The sequence below is a fragment of the Macaca mulatta genome, chromosome 9 (genome assembly GCF_049350105.2).
Source record: "Macaca mulatta isolate MMU2019108-1 chromosome 9, T2T-MMU8v2.0, whole genome shotgun sequence".
Classification (NCBI taxonomy): domain Eukaryota; kingdom Metazoa; phylum Chordata; class Mammalia; order Primates; family Cercopithecidae; genus Macaca; species Macaca mulatta.
Genome location: NC_133414.1, coordinates 14,447,525 through 14,464,973, shown reverse-complemented (window position 1 = coordinate 14,464,973; position 17,449 = coordinate 14,447,525). Strand labels below are relative to the sequence as shown.

At 46.6% G+C, this 17,449-nt stretch overlaps 1 protein-coding gene across 3 annotated transcripts in view; it reads left to right on the top strand.

Annotated features, from left to right (window-relative positions):
• The window catches only part of CCDC3 (coiled-coil domain containing 3), a 101,841-nt gene extending 90,642 nt beyond the window's left edge, over nucleotides 1–11,199 (top strand). For 2 of the 3 annotated variants that reach the window (XR_013397665.1, XM_077944919.1), the window contains exon 4: nucleotides 9,149–11,199. Coding sequence is in view for 2 of the 3 variants with exons in the window: in XM_077944919.1 (XP_077801045.1) it covers nucleotides 9,149–9,412 (264 nt within the window). In the remaining variant the exon portion in view is untranslated. 3 annotated transcript variants of the gene reach the window in all.
• The last annotated feature ends 6,250 nt before the right edge of the window (nucleotides 11,200–17,449 follow it).

Below are 17,449 nucleotides of genomic sequence, written 5' to 3'. Positions count from 1 at the left end.
GAAATGTGATCCCTTCTCCTGCATTTACCCAGGTTTTCCATCATCTAGCATCTCCCCTCCCAAAATGGATTTCTTTTTTCATCTGCGTCATGTCCCGCAATTCTTAAGGGATTTCGTATGGGGATGTACAAAATAACCTAGTCAGCAGGGGATGGGCAGGTGGGGGCAGGCAGAAAAGAAAGTAAGGAAAATGCACCAAGTTCAGGGCTCCTTAAATCTAGCTCCCAGATCTTACCAGAACAAATGGTCAAAACTAACTTTCTTCTTTTTTCTTTGAGACAGTCTTGCTCTGTCGCCCAGGCTGGAGTGCAGCGGTGCGATCTCGGCTCACTGCAAACTCCTCCTCCCGGGTCAAGCGATTCTCCTGCCTCAGCCTCCTGAATAGCTGGGAGTACAGGTGCCCACCACCACACCTGCCTAATTTTTGTATTTTTAGTAGAGATGGGGTTTTGCCATTGTTGGCCAGGCTGGTCTCAAACTCCTGACCTCAAGTGATCCTCCCGCCTCAGCCTCCCAAAGTGCTGGGATTACAGGTGTGAGCCACCACACCTGGCAAAACTAACTTTATTCCTGGGAAATGGAGCTTCACAGGGATGATGGTGAATCCAACCCCAGCATTAAAAGGTAGCTCCAGCTTCTTCACTGGTTGTCCATTTTTGAGTCATGAAAATGACTTGCTTCTATTTCAACCTGCATCCCTTTATCCATTTCTTAAAAGTGCTTACTGCATGCTAAGTGTAGATGCAAGAATGAAAAGATGGAGCCGTTGTGTTCAAGGGACTCAGTCTGGGAGAGAGTCAGGCTAGCCAACAGTTAGAGCCCTATGTGATAAACTTGACAGTGGAACCAGGAAAAGATGACAGGGCTCTTCCTTATAGGAAGACTTCAGGAGGAACCAGGGAGGCGTCACAGAGGAGGTGACTCTTGAACCAAGACTTGGAGAAGTAGAATGTCGTCATTTGGTTAAGGTGTGAGCTGTGGGTGAGCAGAGATTAGTGGAAGGAATTAGATGCAAAAAATCATAAGACACTCAAGAGGACCTAGTATGGTGAGAGAGGAATTCCAGCAGCAAAGGTCAAGCTCAGGCGCACAACAATCACAAAAGCTTCGTGTGTCCTTCATCCTACACCAGGTGCCACATCAGATGCTTTACCCTTATCATCTGATTTCATCTTCAGAGCAGTTCTAGGGAAGAGGCATTATTAGGCCCATTGTACACATGAGGTGACTTGAGCCAAGACAGGTTCATTGACTTAAGGGACACCCCACTGCCCGATGGTGGGGTTGAGTGGGCTCCCTGAACCGTGGATTCTAACAGGTATCTGGGTACGTGGAGTGTGGAATCCTTTAAGGCAGAATTCAGTCCCAGAGTTGCCTAACTCCAAAACCCCTTCCTACCCATGCTGCCTGGCTGCCTCCTCCCTGAGCAGCATCAGGAAGCGGACGCAAGAGAGGCTGCCATGGCCCGGCCCAGCTAGGCCGGGTGCTGCCTCATGGAAAGAGAACTCCTGCCCAACCTCTTCCCTGATCCATCTCCACCCTCCTCTTAATTTGCCTCCCCTCCAGCCACAGCCTGGGCATGAGCGTTCCCTTGGTTTGGGCTCTTGGCACCAGGGACGCAGCTCTTTTGACTTTGGGTGGAGCAGAGAACGAGCTGCCAAGCCACACGCAGCCAGAGGCATCTCAGGTTGTCCCTCCAGACAGTCCTCGGAAGAACTGCCCTGCTGTCACTTCCCAGCTTTGGGAGTTTTCTCAGCAGCTCTGGGCATCCTTCAGCCTGGTCCTGTCTAGTCATTCAGGAAACTGTTCCGCATGGACGTGGCTCTCCGCCCACCTCCTCACAGATCTCTGTCTCTAAAGGGTTTTAAAGGATGGAGGAACAAAGCTGCATTCCCAACCTGTTTATGGAAAAGGCCAAAAGACACTGTGGAGGACATGGGTGGAGGCCCAGTGGCTTCCCATCAAGCTCCCCAGAGTCCCTGAATCACGCAGATGATGAAGGAATCTTGGCCTCTGCCCTCCACTGGGTCAGAAAACACAGCGCCATGTCAACTTTTCAGAGTTAACCAACTGCAGGACCACAGCAATACCCTACAGACCCTTCTCCACACTGAGAGTTGATGTTCCCAAGCAGGGCACAGGGGCAGGCTCTAGGCGCATCTGTCCCATGTCAAGGGATGCATTTTAGAAACAGTTGGTCAGTCGTGTTGGGAAGAGCTGGTTTGTTAATTTCCACCTGGAGCCAGTTGCAAACATTGGCTGCAGTACATTGAGATGGAGTCAATGGGACCTTTAACAAGGATCATGGAGACCTTGAACCATGACCTGGCAGCCAAAGCCATCATCACAAACCAGCGTCTGAACATGGTGGGAAAGGGGTGAGATGTGGGCAGTGAGGTTCTTGGGAGTCTCTGGCACCAGGTGTTTTTTTCAGTACCTTTGCCCTTCATCCATTCTTTGCCTATAGACCAGCTGCCCTCCAAACCCATCCAATTCCCACCTCCGTTTGCCTTGAGCCGCTCTTGAGATTAAGATTCAGCATCTCTTCCTTGTAAAGGGCCAGATTTTAGGTTTTGTGGAATCAGCTGTTGCAGCTACTCAATTCTGCCATTGTAGCACAACAGCTGCCACAAACAAAACATAAACTGATGAGTATAGCTATGTTCTAATAAAACTTTATTCACAAAAACAGGCAGGGGGCCAGATGTGGCCCATAGGCCAGCGTTTCCTGATCACTGCTCTGGGTTTTCTTTTTCCTTCCTTCTCATTTTTGAATCCCGAGAACAGGAACAAAGTGTTAAAAAGGCAAGCTATTCATCTGTGTTGTTGCTTTTGGACTGTTCTTCCCTTATATTTTTACATTTCAGAAAGTACACTTTGTCTTGTCTTTATAGGTGGTTATTTAAATTAAAAGCAGCTGTGAAAGGCAAGAATCCTCTTGGTGACTCTTTGGTCTATCTGGTGCCATGAGATAGTTTTTTAAAAACGTACTGTCTTTTTGTTTAGCTTGATACAAACTTGCTATATTGCAGAATAACTGGGGAAGACTTTCTGCATCATACAGCACCAGGCACAGAATAAATGCTTCTTGCCAGAATGAATGAATACATGGAAGCCAAACCGTTCGGAAATGACAGAGGTGATTCTAGATGGTATCATGGATATAATTCCTTAACTGCTCAAGATGTTGATTGTGAAACTTTGTCACACCTGAGCTTCCCGGGGAACCCAGAAAACTTATACGAAGACTTCAGGTAGAGACCCGGGTGAAGAGCTCTCCGCGGATTTGTCCCGTAACTGGAGACAGGTGACCAAAAAAGGCCATGTTAAGGCCGCTCAGTCTCATGGATGCATAAGCACCTATCTTGCCACCCCTCCCCGATGGCCTGTGGTCCTAAGGATAGAGGGGGATTAATAACTAGTGAGCCTGAGTCAGTTTTGCTCTGTAACTTAGGCTGGAGTGTAGTGGTGCAATCATGGCTCACAGCAGCCTTGAACTCCCAGGCTCAAGTGATCCTCTAGCTTCAGCCTCCCAAGTAGCTGGGACCACAGGTGAGCACCACCATGCCGGGCTATTTTTTATTTTTATTTTTTAGAGATGGGGGTCTCCCTGTTTCCCAGGCTGGTGTCTCAAACTCCTGGGCTCAAGCAGTCCTCCCACCTCAGCCTGCCAAAGCGCTGGGATTACAGGCATGAGCTGCCACGCCCGGCCTAGTGAGCCAGTCTTGCCTGGTGATTTAGTCCTCGTGGCCAGGTGAAACCATCAGATGCTCCCTCCTCCAGCTCCCATGAAATACTCATGGGAAGTGTACAGACCGATGACTGGAAAACAGTCATGATAAAATGAAAAGGGGAAAAAAAATTAGAACAGAAAACCGAATAACAGCAAGACTCCAGTTTTCTTTGAAATAGTTACCTATTTACACCCATAGAAACAATACTAGGAAGAAATAGATTACAATGTCCACAGTGATTATCTCTGTACCATAGAATCATTGATTTTGATTTTCCTTTTGTTACTCCTATATTTTTAAAAAATGTTTTTCTACAATCAATGTGTGCTTTGATGGTTTTAACAACTGTTATTTTAGACAGATAAGGAAGAATGGCTATCCCAGCCTAACGTTTGTCTTTTTGAAAATAAAAGAGCAGGCTCCCAGGGCAATCTTCCCATCTGTCCTGAGGCAGGCATCCTGTTGGCCACATGGAAACTTCCAGAGAAAAGCTCTGGACAGGCGAATGCCGAAGGTACCCAAGCACCTGGGAGGCGCTGAGTGCTGCAGCCCCGAGCGGGGCCTGCCTGTGAGGAGTCTGTTGCTTCGGGCTGCCCTGTAGGACTTTCTCTTTGGTTCTTCTTCAAAGAAAATATGGCAGTACCTGTTTCAGCTTGGCCTGGCTTTTCCCTGCTCTTCTCAGTTTACCAAAAAATACCACAAAGTAAAATGAACAAATAGCATGTCTGGACCTTTTTTTCTTTTTAAAGCAGTTTTAAAAGGAGATGGATTTCATTTGGAAAGCATTCCAAAGAAAGGAGCGTTTCTTAAAGAAACACACATTTTGGAAAGCACAGCTCTCCTCTAGAAATTCTTGCTTTCTTAAACACAGGATTTTCTTTTGAGGTGATAGTTGGGATGCCAGAGGGCTCCACCGGCTTCATCCGCTCCATCGGCAGTGGCTTGGTTTGCGTTAGCCACAATTCACATGACACAGGCTCCCCCTACTCAGAGGCATGGCCCACTTTGCTGCAGAGATACAGACCTGCCTGCTCTCCTGGGTCATGGCTGTGCTATGTTGGTCACGTCGGATACCTTACTAGAGTCCTTTGATGTCTTTTGCTCCTACTCAAACCCTACCCATGTTAGAGGCCATGACGACCAAAGAATGGCATGTTCACTAAGGAACTCCACTCATCCCATCTGCCTTTGCACATTCACCTTTGCTTGGGTATTTATCATTCCCATCTCAGTGATCCTCTCCCTCCAGATACACACACAGATGCACTTCAAGGCGTCCCTCTGTTCCATCTTGGTTTTTACGGCCTGGGTCAAGGTCATCCTTTTGTCTGGGCTCTAAGTCTTGCTGGAGGTGAAATTCATCCTCTTGCTCCCCTGAAGAACAGCTGTGTCCATAGTCGAGGGCTGACTATGAAGAATGTTGTGTCTTAGAACTCTTAACACGTGATCACTCAAGTCCCAGCATCCTCCTCTATTTTTCATGATTTTTAAACGCAGCTTCCGAAGACCGTCATTGAGCCTGCCTTCAACTCCTCTTTGATGTTATGTTACAGCCACTATTGGGTTCTATTCTTTGAAAATTTGAGCAAGCAACCTTCCAAAACCCCAATACTCTTGCTGTCATGGACTTTGTCTGGACTTTTTTGTCTTGTTCTTGAAGAATCTACCATAACTTGTAGAAAACTCATGACTTAATGGGGGAGTGTCAATATACAGTGCTCAGCCTGGTACTTGGCCATATTAAAGCCTAAGTTACATAGCTAATATCTATCCACAAGACAATAGAAATACTGTCAGTTCTCCCAGGAATTTCCCATGCCCACCTTCCATCTTTTTGAGGGGGGTCTCATTTTGGCCAGAAGAGGGCAGTGTTGCACATACGGTCTCCCCTGTAACAGCAGCTTCCCCAGGAGCCCAGAGTTTCTTACTAAATGACAGGTATTACTGGAACATTCCACTTGGCTCCTTTTTCTTAACTGTAGGCCTAAAATGGCCAGGGCAGCAAGGATGCAAAAATCAATGTGAACCAGGCCTTCAGGAGCTTGTGACTTGTGAATGTCAAGGCCCTTGAGTCACATTCTCCTAGTGCCACCAGGTACTTAGTGTGTGGGTGTGAATAGCTACAGCGTGCCTTAGAGGCTGGAGAGGGGGACACATTACATACACACGGAAACCCGGTGGAAGGCATCGCGAGAGGGGACCACAGAGGGCTTCCAAGATGGCCAGGCGGAGCTGGGGAGAACAGCACTCCAGGCAGAAGGAAGAGCCTCTGGGGATGAGAAAGCAGATGTGTTGGAGGAAGAGCTGGGTGGGACCCAGTGTGTCTTGGGTCTAAAATGTGGGAACAGAAGGAAGAACAGTAAGACTGGAGATGTTGGCCGGGTCCAATCACAAAAGGTAAAGGCTTTAGATTTGACTCTATCCTATCATCACAGCTAACAGTTAGTGAACATTTACTGTGCACCAGGGCATGGTTCTAAACATTTTTCAAGTTAACTCATGGAATCCAACAACCATGATCATCCCATTGCGAGTGGCCAGGTTCCCTGAGATGGAGGCTTTGGAATAAGAGGTGCAGGTGGGCCGGGTACAGTGGCTCACGCCTGTAATCCCAGCACTTTGGGAGGCTGAGGCAGGCAGATCACGAGGTTAGGAGATCGAGACCATACTGGCCAACATGGTGAAACCACGTCTCTACCAAAAATACCAAAAAAATGAGCCGGGCCTGATGGCTTATGCCTGTAGTCTCAGCTACTACTTGGGAGGCTGAGGCAGGAGAATTGCTTGAACCCGTGAGGTGGAGGTTGCAGTGAGCCAAGATCACACCACTGCACTCCAGCCTGGCGACAGAGCAAGACTCGGTCTCAAAAAAAAAAAAAAAAAAAAAAAGTGTAGGTGGTGTTTTTAAGAATGCTCCTGGGATTAATACCTGGGGAGGAAAAGAGCAAGAACAGGTGGAGGCAGACATCGACCTGTGATCCAGTCTCAACAAAGGCTGTAGCCTACCCCAGGACACCCAGCAGTGGGGACTGCCCTTCAGAGATCTTCCAAGTTGGGATGAGGGGTCTTGGTCTTCATACACCGGTATCAACCAGTCATTGGATACAGGTGCTCTAAAGAAGGGGCTGTGACCTTGGGCAGCTCTCTTAGGCCAGGGTCAGTTTCCGGAGAGAGACTCAGCTTAGGGCTATCAGTCTGCAGCACTCCAAGAAGCTGGGGAAATCAATCCTTTAGTACTGAAGTGGGTTCTGGCTAATGCAGCCCAGAGTCCACTACTCTGAGCCTAGGAAGCTTCCCAAGGTCTCAGGTCACTCGTCAGTGCAAGAGGCAGGACTGGAAACCAAAGCAGCCCGGCCTCAGGGTCTGAGCTCTTCTCCAGTCACCACCATACTGCAGTGTAGATAGTGGGGCTCGATGGAGATTTATTTATTTTATTTTTTATTTTTTTTAAGATGGAGTCTCTGTCACCCAGGCTGGAGTGCAGTGGCGCAATCTCGGTTCACTGTAAGCTCCACCTCCCGGGTTCACGCCATTCTGCTGCCTTAGCCTCCCAAGTAGCTGGGACTACAGGCATCTGCCACCACACCTGGCTTTTTTTTTTTTTTTAATTTTTTTTTATTTTTAGTAGAGACGGGGTTTCACCGTGTTAGCCAGGATGGTCTTGATTTCCCGACCTCGTGATCTACCCACCTCAGCCTCCTAAAGTGCTGGGATTACAGGTGTGGGCCACCGCACCCGGCCCGACTTGATGGAGATTTCTAAGCAAGAGGAAAGTTGAGGCTCAAGTCTTTCTTTGGGAATGTAGCTTTTGATGAGGTAAAATGGGTGGGAGGAGAAAGACTGGAGATGAGAATACCTCTTTTTATATATAGGTTCACACATATATAAAGGAAATGCCAGCCTTATTACTGTATTAACCTGTTCTCACACTGCTAATAAAGACCTACCTGAGACTGGGTAACTTACAAAGGTTTAATGGACTCACAGTTCCACATGGCTAGGGAGGTCTCACAATCGTGGTGGAAGGTGAATAGGCTCAAAGTCATGTCCTGACATGATGGCAGCCAATAGAGCGTTCAGGGGAACTGCCCTTTCTAAAACCATCCGATCTCGTGAGACTTACTCACTGTCACGACAACAGCACAGGAAAAACCCACCTTCACGATTTCATTACTTCCCACTGGGTCCCTCCCATGACACATGGAGATGATAAGAGCTACAATTCAGGATGAGATTTGGGTGGGGACACAGCCAAACCTATGAAATACAAAATTCAAAATGTACAAAAGTGAAAATGAATCTTCTTACTCCTGTCCTCTCTGCTCCCTGGATACGGCCATCCTTACCCGTTTCTTGCATATGCTTCCAGAGCTAGTATATGCATATTTAAACAGACACAGACGGGTGCCATATTTCACACTCTTGGTATCACACTATACACACTGTTCTGCACAGCTTTTCACTATGAACACCACTTACACATTGCTACGCCACCATTCACACGGAGCTGTCTTATTCCTTTAAAAACGGCAGACCTTTGCATTGTATAGATTCACTATAATTTAATGAACCAGACCTCTCTTGATGGATATTTTTGTTCCCAATCTTTTAGTAATGCCATAATGTTTGCACATGTGGCAGCTTGCACATATGAGAGTATTTATATGAGAGAGTCCCAGAATTACCAGATCAGAGGGTATATGCAGTTATTTTGACAGAGCCAGATTGGTTTTTATAGAAGTCAACCCTCTCCTCCCAGTATGATAGCACCTGTTTTCCCAAATCCTGACTCTGAAGTTTTGCCAATATGTGAGAAAGAGTAATTCACTGTGTCTTTCATTTTTTTTTTATGTTATTATGAGTGGGGCTAAGCATCTTTTAATACGTTTAAGAGATATTGATGTTTTCTTTCCTGTGAACTATCCACCTTCTGTGTGCTTGGCCAGCCCAGCTGAAGGGAGCAGAGCCCCATTTTGCGGAAGGGAACCCCTCCCTTCAGTCGGACAGGCCAGCATTGATCAGAGCCTTTGTTAATTAGGTCACCTGATTCCTCCCCCATCCCCGGGACTGTCCACCTTCTCTGTGCATTTCTGGTTTTGGTCTTTTACCAAAGCGGGGCTCTTTCCTTTTTGCTATGCATGACAAAAATTCAGAATATCCTTTGAAAACGACATCTTCCAAGGAAGCCAAGTATGGAAAGCAAAACGGAAGCTCTATATTTGAGGCCAGGGCGGGATTCACAGGGTGGAAGGCAGGGAATGTCACCGTCAAGGACATCCGGGGGTTTATCCCCATCCTGGGGTGGGGAATCGGGGTCTGTGTTGCTGTCAGCACTTGGGGAAGCTTCTGGGACTCCCCTGCCCCCAGCACAATTTCTGGGACTCACCTCTTCTCTGCATGCTCTCTGCCTCCAGCTCATGTGCTCCTCGGTGCAGAAGGCCCTGTTTGAGGAGGAGGACCACGTCAAGAAACTGCAGCAGAAAGTGGCCACCCTGGAGAAGCGCAACCGACAGCTCCGGGAGCGGGTGAAAAAGGTCAAGAGGTCCTTGCGGCAGGCACGTAAGAAGGGCCGCCACCTGGAGCTGGCGAACCAGAAACTCAGTGAGAAGCTGGCGGCGGGCGCGCTGCCGCACATCAACGCCCGGGGGCCCGTGCGCGCCCCCTACCTGCGCGGGTGATGGGCCCGGGGGCTGCCGGGTGTGCAGGGCCAATCCTGGCGGTAATTGAGAATGAGTGAGGTTTTGTACATGCAGCTGTTTCAAGAGTTGTAGGAGTTTTTGTTTTTAATCACACATTTGGTAGAGTGTAAATGGATAAAATGCAAGGCTTGCTTTCCCCTTGGGTGCTGGCCTCAACGTCAGACCCCACGCGCTGCCCCTTCCTGGCCTGATCCCAGACACAGTGCCTGGCAGTCCAGAATCAGCGGGATCCCTGAGTGCTGTGTGCTCGCCTGCAGAGCGGCCTAGAAAGAACCCTGACTGGGGAGAGAACACTTTAGAATCTCTAGTGTAAAAGACATCAACGTGCTTAGCCTTTATTTCAGAAGAAAATCAGGGTGGTTCTGAGCTCCCCAGTCCAGAACAACCACTAGTCCTGATGAGTGAGCTGACGCTAGTGCTCGAACCTGCTGCCACCTTACTGTACATCTTTGGAAGGGGATGGTGGCCTTGCACCCGAGATGCCTGAAAATCAACACGTGCAGGGCCTCCCTATCCAGCCAGCATTTTCCTTCCAGCGGAGGCAGGTGAAGACTTAATAAGCTCATCACAGGGGAGGGAATTGAATTAGGAGCAGGGCAGCAGGTAATTAAACAAGATAAATTATACCTGATTTCCAACACCAGCTACGACGAGATGAAGATGATACCTATGGGTCGTGTTAACACGGGGGCAACTGCCTTGATCGGCCTGCCATGGGTCATCAAACTGCTTCCTAAATTGAGAGCACCTGAGCAATCTCTCAGCCACTGCTATCTTCTTGTTTGCTCAGTAATTGTTTTCTAATGTCTCTGAATTCAAAGTGAGGTGCCCCAAGACGCTGTGAACTTCTGCAAAGACACCTCCTTACCTATTGGGATCAGGTGATGTGACCTCACTCCCCGCCAGGCTCCCAAAGGGCTCATTCCAGCCATTCCAATCTCTTCTTTATACAAACACTTTCCCCCAAAAAATCTTGCTTGTTCCGATAGGAATACCTGTACATCAGGGCACTTCTCCTTATGTCCGTTCCTTACACCACCGAAGCACTTCTTCGCCTTTCCGGAAAGAACACTTTTAAGACAGTACTATAAGTAAACATGAGAGTATTCACTATACTTATGGCTCAGGCACATTTGAGCAGGTCCCAGTTGTGTGATTAAGAAGTCAACTGAGTGGCCTTTTCTGGGTTATCTTCTGATCGTGGCCTTTCAACCCAACAAGGGCCCTTCCCTGCTGTTCCACTGATAAAGGCTCCTGGCCCTTCATCAGGATCTGTCCCCCAGAGACCACCCAGACACTGCAGGGCCTGGTGATGCTGTCCTCTACACCGGAAATGACAGGCACTCGCAGATTTCCACTCTTCCGCCTGTAGGAAAGCTGGGTGCTTCTTGTTCTGACAGCCAGTCTGGCGAGATGAGTCTTATGCCGCTTGAGTCTTGGTGGCAGGCTGCTATCCAAGGGGGAGAAGTCTCTGCTCTGCTCTGGACTGGACAGAAGAGAGACTTTTACCCCAGGGCACTCACCCAGCCAAGCTTCTGCCATCACTTCATTAGCTGTATTCTCCATAGCGTGGTGTAATAGCAGGTGCGTCTTCTAGTGTATTCCTACTGGGGACATTTCCTCAAAGCAGTTTTGCTCCCCTGCAAGGGAATGGTCAGCCTAAGGGTGATGTACAGCCCGTGCTTGGAGAACCGTGGAAGCTGCACCCCTACAGGTGCATTCTGTTCTGCTTTTGCAATAAATACGAGCGGCGATTTCAACCACAACAGTGAGATGATGAGTGTTTCTTTTGGGTCAGGGAGATTTCAGGATTTCCAGCTTTGGCCTGGAAAAGCGATTTAGATCCTCTGGGGAAATGCCTGTGAGTAACACCTGGGGCATTGAGGAGCCTGAATTCAAGCCTGCTCTGCTGTCCCTGTCTGGATGTGGCCTCACCCCATCTCGCCCTGAGGTTTCCGTTTCTCAACACGCCTGCAGAAAAGCAGTGTTCTCCTGCCTGGCTCCTCACAAGGGACAAGCAGCGACATTAATCGATGTCTTCAGAAAAGTACACTGAGATCTGCTGCCAAAGGGGACTCCCCAGACCCCTGTTATCTGCTGCACTGTCATCTTCTGCTGCCCTTGTCATCTGTTAATTGTAGAAATATATTATGCTTCACACTCTAATAATTACTCAGACCTTGACTCACTGTAGCCAGCCTGTCTGGACACTATCTCCGAGATCCAGGCCATTGTTTACTTTCCCTTTGTGGCACGAGGAGCCCAGGAGACTTCCAAACTCACATAACAAGAGCCAGGTAGAGTCTAGAATCTTCAAACTGCAGTTTCCAGAAATCAAGATAGCAGCATGTGGGCCATAGCTAGCATGGGTTTAAATTCTTGACCTACAGGAGTTTGAGACCAGCCTGGCCAACATGGTGAAACCCTGTCTCTGTTAAAAATACAGAAATTAACAGGGCGTGGTGGTAGGTAGTCCCAGCTACTCAGGAGGCCAAGGCAGAAGAATCACTTGAATCTGGGAGGCAGAAGCTGCAGTGAGCCGAGATTGTACCACTGCACTCCAGCCTGGGCAACAGAGTGAGACTCCATCTCAAAAGAAAACAAAACAAAACAAACAAAAAATTCTTGACCTAAGCCATGGCCAAAACCCCCAGAAAGTCCATTTATTTAACCACAAAGCCAACAAAGCCAAACATCAGATGTAGGGCAACTTAGGTTGAAGTCATAGCCTTACCAGAACTCATAGAAAAATCTCAGTAACTCACTTGAAATGAGGGGGACCTCAAAAATCTTAATAGATATATTCAGTCCAATTCCCCTCAACTCATAAACCCTACTGGGCTTTCCTGCTAGCAGAAACAGCAGCTCCCTCCCTGTCTGATGAAGCTGTCCTTACCTTGCTTAAGGACCGCACATGGCCTTTCCTGAGATACTTACTGTGTGTAAAGAGCCCAATTGTCTTCACGCTCCACTCTCGGGACCAGCTACATGATTTGCAGGACCCCAGTGCAAAATGACAATTCACAGCCTGTTATTTAAAAAATTGAGAATTTCAAGGAAGCAACAGCAAAGCATTAAACCAAGTGTGGGACCCTCTGAAGCACAATGCTTTGTGTGACTGCATGGTCAAAGGCCCGTGAAACTGGCCCTGCCCATGATACCATTCCATCTTTACCTCTAGATATATAATTAGATTAATTGGACATAGGGAAATTCACCAAGTCACACTCAGAAAACTGCTTACACACCAAAGTAATTTCTAGATTTTGCCAATTTATAGTGGTTAAAGCCTAAGGGTTATATGGTGGGAATGGATACTTAGTGTCTTTCCTAGATTAGCCAAGGGGAAACCTAAATTTAGAGTGTGCAGAATTTGTTTATATGGGTGTGTTTGATAGTGTCAGGATTCAATGTACTAGCTCACTCAGGCAGCTGGAGGTGGTTCTTGCTCAGTTACTTGAACTATGGACTCAATGGTAACCTATGCTGAATGAAAATGAGATGCCAGAAGTTGCTAGGTATCATTTAGACAAAACGATCCAAAGGATTAGGGAGACAGGAAGGTTCAAGTTGCAACTCAGTCAGCTAGTTCCTAACTTGACACCTGAGAAGACCTGGAACACATTCACTTTAGAAAGTATCATGTGTCGGCATCCTTGAAAAGCACAGAGGCAGTCATACTTGGAAGCTTAGAGATGAATGTGGGAGATGCTGCCATTAACTTGGGTCTCTGAGCTCAGTGTGGATTATGGGGTCCTAGGGTACAAACACCATGTAGCCATGCTCAACTTCCAGAGACAAAGTGGATGTGGTCATTGTAATAGGAAGCAGGGCCAAGGAAGTCATCCAAATGGTTGATCATAGAGTTCCTAGGACTGAAAAACAGATGGACCTCCTAGGAAAGGCTGGACTGATTTGTATACCAGAAAGAAAGACAGAAGAAAGAAGAGAGAGCAAAAGAGAGTAAGCAAATGAGGGAGGGAAATAAAGAAGAAAGGAAGGAAGAGAAAGAAAGGAAAGGAAAGGAAGATGAAAGAAGGAAGGAAGGAGAGAGAGAGAAAGAGAGAAAGAAGGAAGAAAGGAAAGAAAGAAAGAGAAAGAAGGAAAGAAAGAAGAAAGGAAAGGAAAGAAGGAAGGAAAGAAAGGCAGGAAGGAAAGAAAGGCAAGAAAAGAAAAGGACAGAAGGGAGGGAGGGAGGGAAAAGGAAGGAAGGAAGGAGGGAGGGAGGGAAGGAAGGAAGGAAAGAAGGAAGGAAAGGAGGGAGGGAGGGTGGGAAAGAAGGAGGGAAGGGAGGGAGGGAGGGTGGGAAAGAAGGAGGGAGACCTAGGCCAGGCATGGTGGCTCACACCTGTAATCCCAGCACTTTGGGAGGCTGAAGCAGTTAGATCATTTGAGGTCAGGAGTTTGAGACCAGCCTGGCCAACATGGTGAAACCCCATCTCTACTAAAAAAAAGTATGAAAAATTATCCAGGCGTGGTGGTGGGTGCCCGTAATCCCAGCTACTTGGGAGGCTGAGAAAAGAGAATCACTTGAACCTGGGAGGCAGAGGTTGCAGTGAGCCGAGATTGCGTCACTGTACTCCTGCCTGGGTGACAAAGCAAGACTCTCAAAAAAAGAGAAATCTAGATCTGGCAGACAGAAGCCTGACTTGAGCCTACATGTATGGGAAAGTCATGGCCCTTCAACCAGTTCCAAGACCTAAGAGTTCATAGAGCCCCTTGATCAAAGGGAGGTCAGGAACCCTTGAAGAAAGGCATTGTGGTAATGTTACAGGATGCTATAGATCTTCCTACACTTACTAGAAAGGGAGCTTCAGATGCTCACCAGTGTAACTGTGCACCACAGCAAAGGAAATCCTAAAACCTTCAAGAGATTATTGATACTGGTGCTGAGCTCTTACTGAGACAACAGTTAGAGGGGATGCTTATGGGGGTCAGAGAGTAAATGGTGCTCAGGCACAAATCCACCTCACATTAAGCCTCACGAGTCTGTAAACCCATTCTGTGGCTCTTTTCCCCAGCTCCTGAGTAAGTAGTCAGAATAGATATTCTTGGCATTGGGCAGATGCCCACATTGGCTCTCTGAACCGTGGGGTTAAGGTTATTGTGTCAGGGAAGGTCAAGAGAAAACCCTGGAACTTCAGTTTGTTAGTAATGGTAAAGTAGATAAAGAGTAAATAAAATATAAACCAGGAGAATAATATTTTACCAAATGGAGAATATTAGCAAAAAGATAGAAATTATAAAAAGGAATCCACGGTGAAACCCCGTCTCTACTAAAAAATACAAAAAAATAGCCGGGCGAGGTGGCGGGCACCTGTAGTCCCAGCTACTCGGGAGGCTGAGGCAGGAGAATGGCGTAAACCCGGGAGGCGGAGCTTGCAGTGAGCTGAGATCCGGCCACTGCACTCCAGCCTGGGTGACAGAGCAAGACTCCGTCTCAAAAAAAAGGAATCCAAAGGAAAATCTGGAGTTGAAAAGTACAAATAACTGAAAAATTCACTCAAGGGGTTCAACAGCAGATTGAAACAAGCAGAATAATCAGTGAACGTATAGATTAACAAGGCTGAGAAAGAGAAATAAAAAGGAATGAAAAAAAATGAACAGAGCCTAAGAGATGTATAGGATGCTATCAAGTGGACCAACATACACATATTGAGAGTTCCAGAAGGAGAGGAGAAAAAGAAAGGGACAGAGAGTAGATTAGGAATTCCCAGGTGCTGGACATGAATGAGGAGTGGGTATAGGGTCTCTTTTGGAGTGAAAAAATGTTCTAGAATTAGATAGCAGTAGTATTTTACAACACTGTGAATATACTGAAAACCACCTAATTATACACCTAAAAACGGTTAAAATGGTGAATTTTTTATGCAAATTTTATCTTAATAAAAGGAAATCATTGTCTCAGTTCCTCCTGCTTTCCCTTCGTCAATATAAACCCTCACTGGATGCAACTTACCCAGCACCAATGTCTTTACTTGTACCATTTTCTCTACCTTTTGCTTGGCCTCTCTTTGTCCACCTCTATCTGAGAAAATCCTACTCAAGTTTAAAAATCTTGCCCAAATGCTATCATGGTTCTCATTCCTCAAAGCAACTTTTGTAATTCTTTAAAATATTATAGTTTAGAAGTGGATAGCTATTGAGAAGACGGGGGCTATCCAGTCTAAGCCCAATTGGAAAGTTTTGCTAAGTATCAATTTGTGAAATTGCGGTTTAAAAAAGCATACACTATAAAACTACCATCTTAACCATTTTGAAGAGTGCAGTTCAATAGTGTTAAACATATTCATACCATTGTGCAACAACTGAGTATCACTGAAACCTTGATTGGTGAAGTCTTCCCTAACCCCCTAATTGAAATCAATGACTCCTCCCTCTGTAATTCTATAGCATTTGGGGCACGCTTTTGTTCTAGACCACATTTCTTTCCAGTTAGCTCTTGTGTCTGTTCCTCTCACTAATTTTTGAGCTCCATGAGGACAGGGCTTGTGGCTGACTCACTTCTGATCTTCATGGCCTGCACACTGTGACACAAACTAAATGCTCATTGAGGAAAGAATAAAGGGATGAAGATGGTAGCATCAGGTACCAAGGCTGCCAGCATCGTAAGAACTGGAGGTGTGGAGTGAAGGAGACAAAGGATTCTTCACCACTCAGGTTTCCTCCTCTTCCTCTGCATCCTAGCCTCACATCTTGCCTCAGCCCTGGCCAAAAGCAGGGGCCATGACAATCACTCCTTGGGTTCTCGTCAGTGTCTGGCCTCAAGAAAACTGCTACACCAGAATAGTTTCATGGCTAAATCCTCTAACTGTTGAACTGCTATGATTCAAAACTGTTTGTTCTATATCTAAAGATTTTTTTAGCTTCCAACTCTTTCTAGCTTCCAACTCTCCTGGACTATAAGATCATGCAAAACATCCTCCAATAGTAGCATTGGCTCCCCACCTTGAATGACCGACTATACAATAAGATGGCTACGTGGCAAATTCACTTCTTGGTGTCCCAGTAAATGTTTCTCCAAGGAAGGAGAAACACTTTTCTTTTTTCTTTTTTTTTAGAAAACCCCTTGCTTTTCTCCCCCCTTTGCCCTCCTGCTGCCACTCCCTGCGTGTCTCCAGATCATATTGGCTTTGGCCCTAGAGGCTGCACATAGCGAAGGGGTAAAACTGTAATTAGCTTGTCTGCAGCTTTCTTCCACTTTTGCTAAGGGCTCAGAAAGGAGGCTAAAAAAGAGAACTAAAGTGAAACATTTTTGTTATCCTGCTTCCCTTGAAAGATCACAAGTTGGCTGCATTATTCTGCCCCTACGAGATGAATCTCCAGTTGCCAGATGCTTGGGCATGAACTAAATGGCCTGGCATTTCATTTCTTCCTGTCCAATAAAATGAGAATATTTAAACCAGACAGAGAAATGTCCTTTTATTAAAAACATGTCTTTATTGTGTAGCTGGGTATGCTGGGAGTAGACTTCAATATTTCTGGACCTTTAGATGCTGGAAACAGGGACAAAACTGCCACTATAAAAGTGCCAGACAATTACATAATGTGACTCTAAACTAATGGTTCTCAACCCTGGCTGCCCAACGGAACAACTGGGAGCTGTAAATGAAAGGGCACCTGCCAGCTTCCCCCTTCCTACCTGAATGGGCCTCCAGCATAGACATTAAAAACAAAATGAAGCAAAGCACTACAAAACAAACTGCCTTCTGCATAAAGATACTATGCAGCCAGGATTGAAAAATCACTGCTCTAATGGTAAAAGAGGTTCTTTCCCTTTGGAATAAACACTTTATTCTGGGAAAAATTATTTGGGGAGTCCCCTTGATAAGAAGATACAAGTTAAGGCCCTTGGAGTAGCTCTGAATATCAGTAAACTGATACAAACACTCTAGACTGATATGTTAATGATCTGTTGCTGTTTAACAAGTTACTGCAAACTTAGTGGCTCAAAACAACACACATTTATTATCTCACAGTTTCTATGGTTCAGGAATCTAGGCATGGCATAGCTGG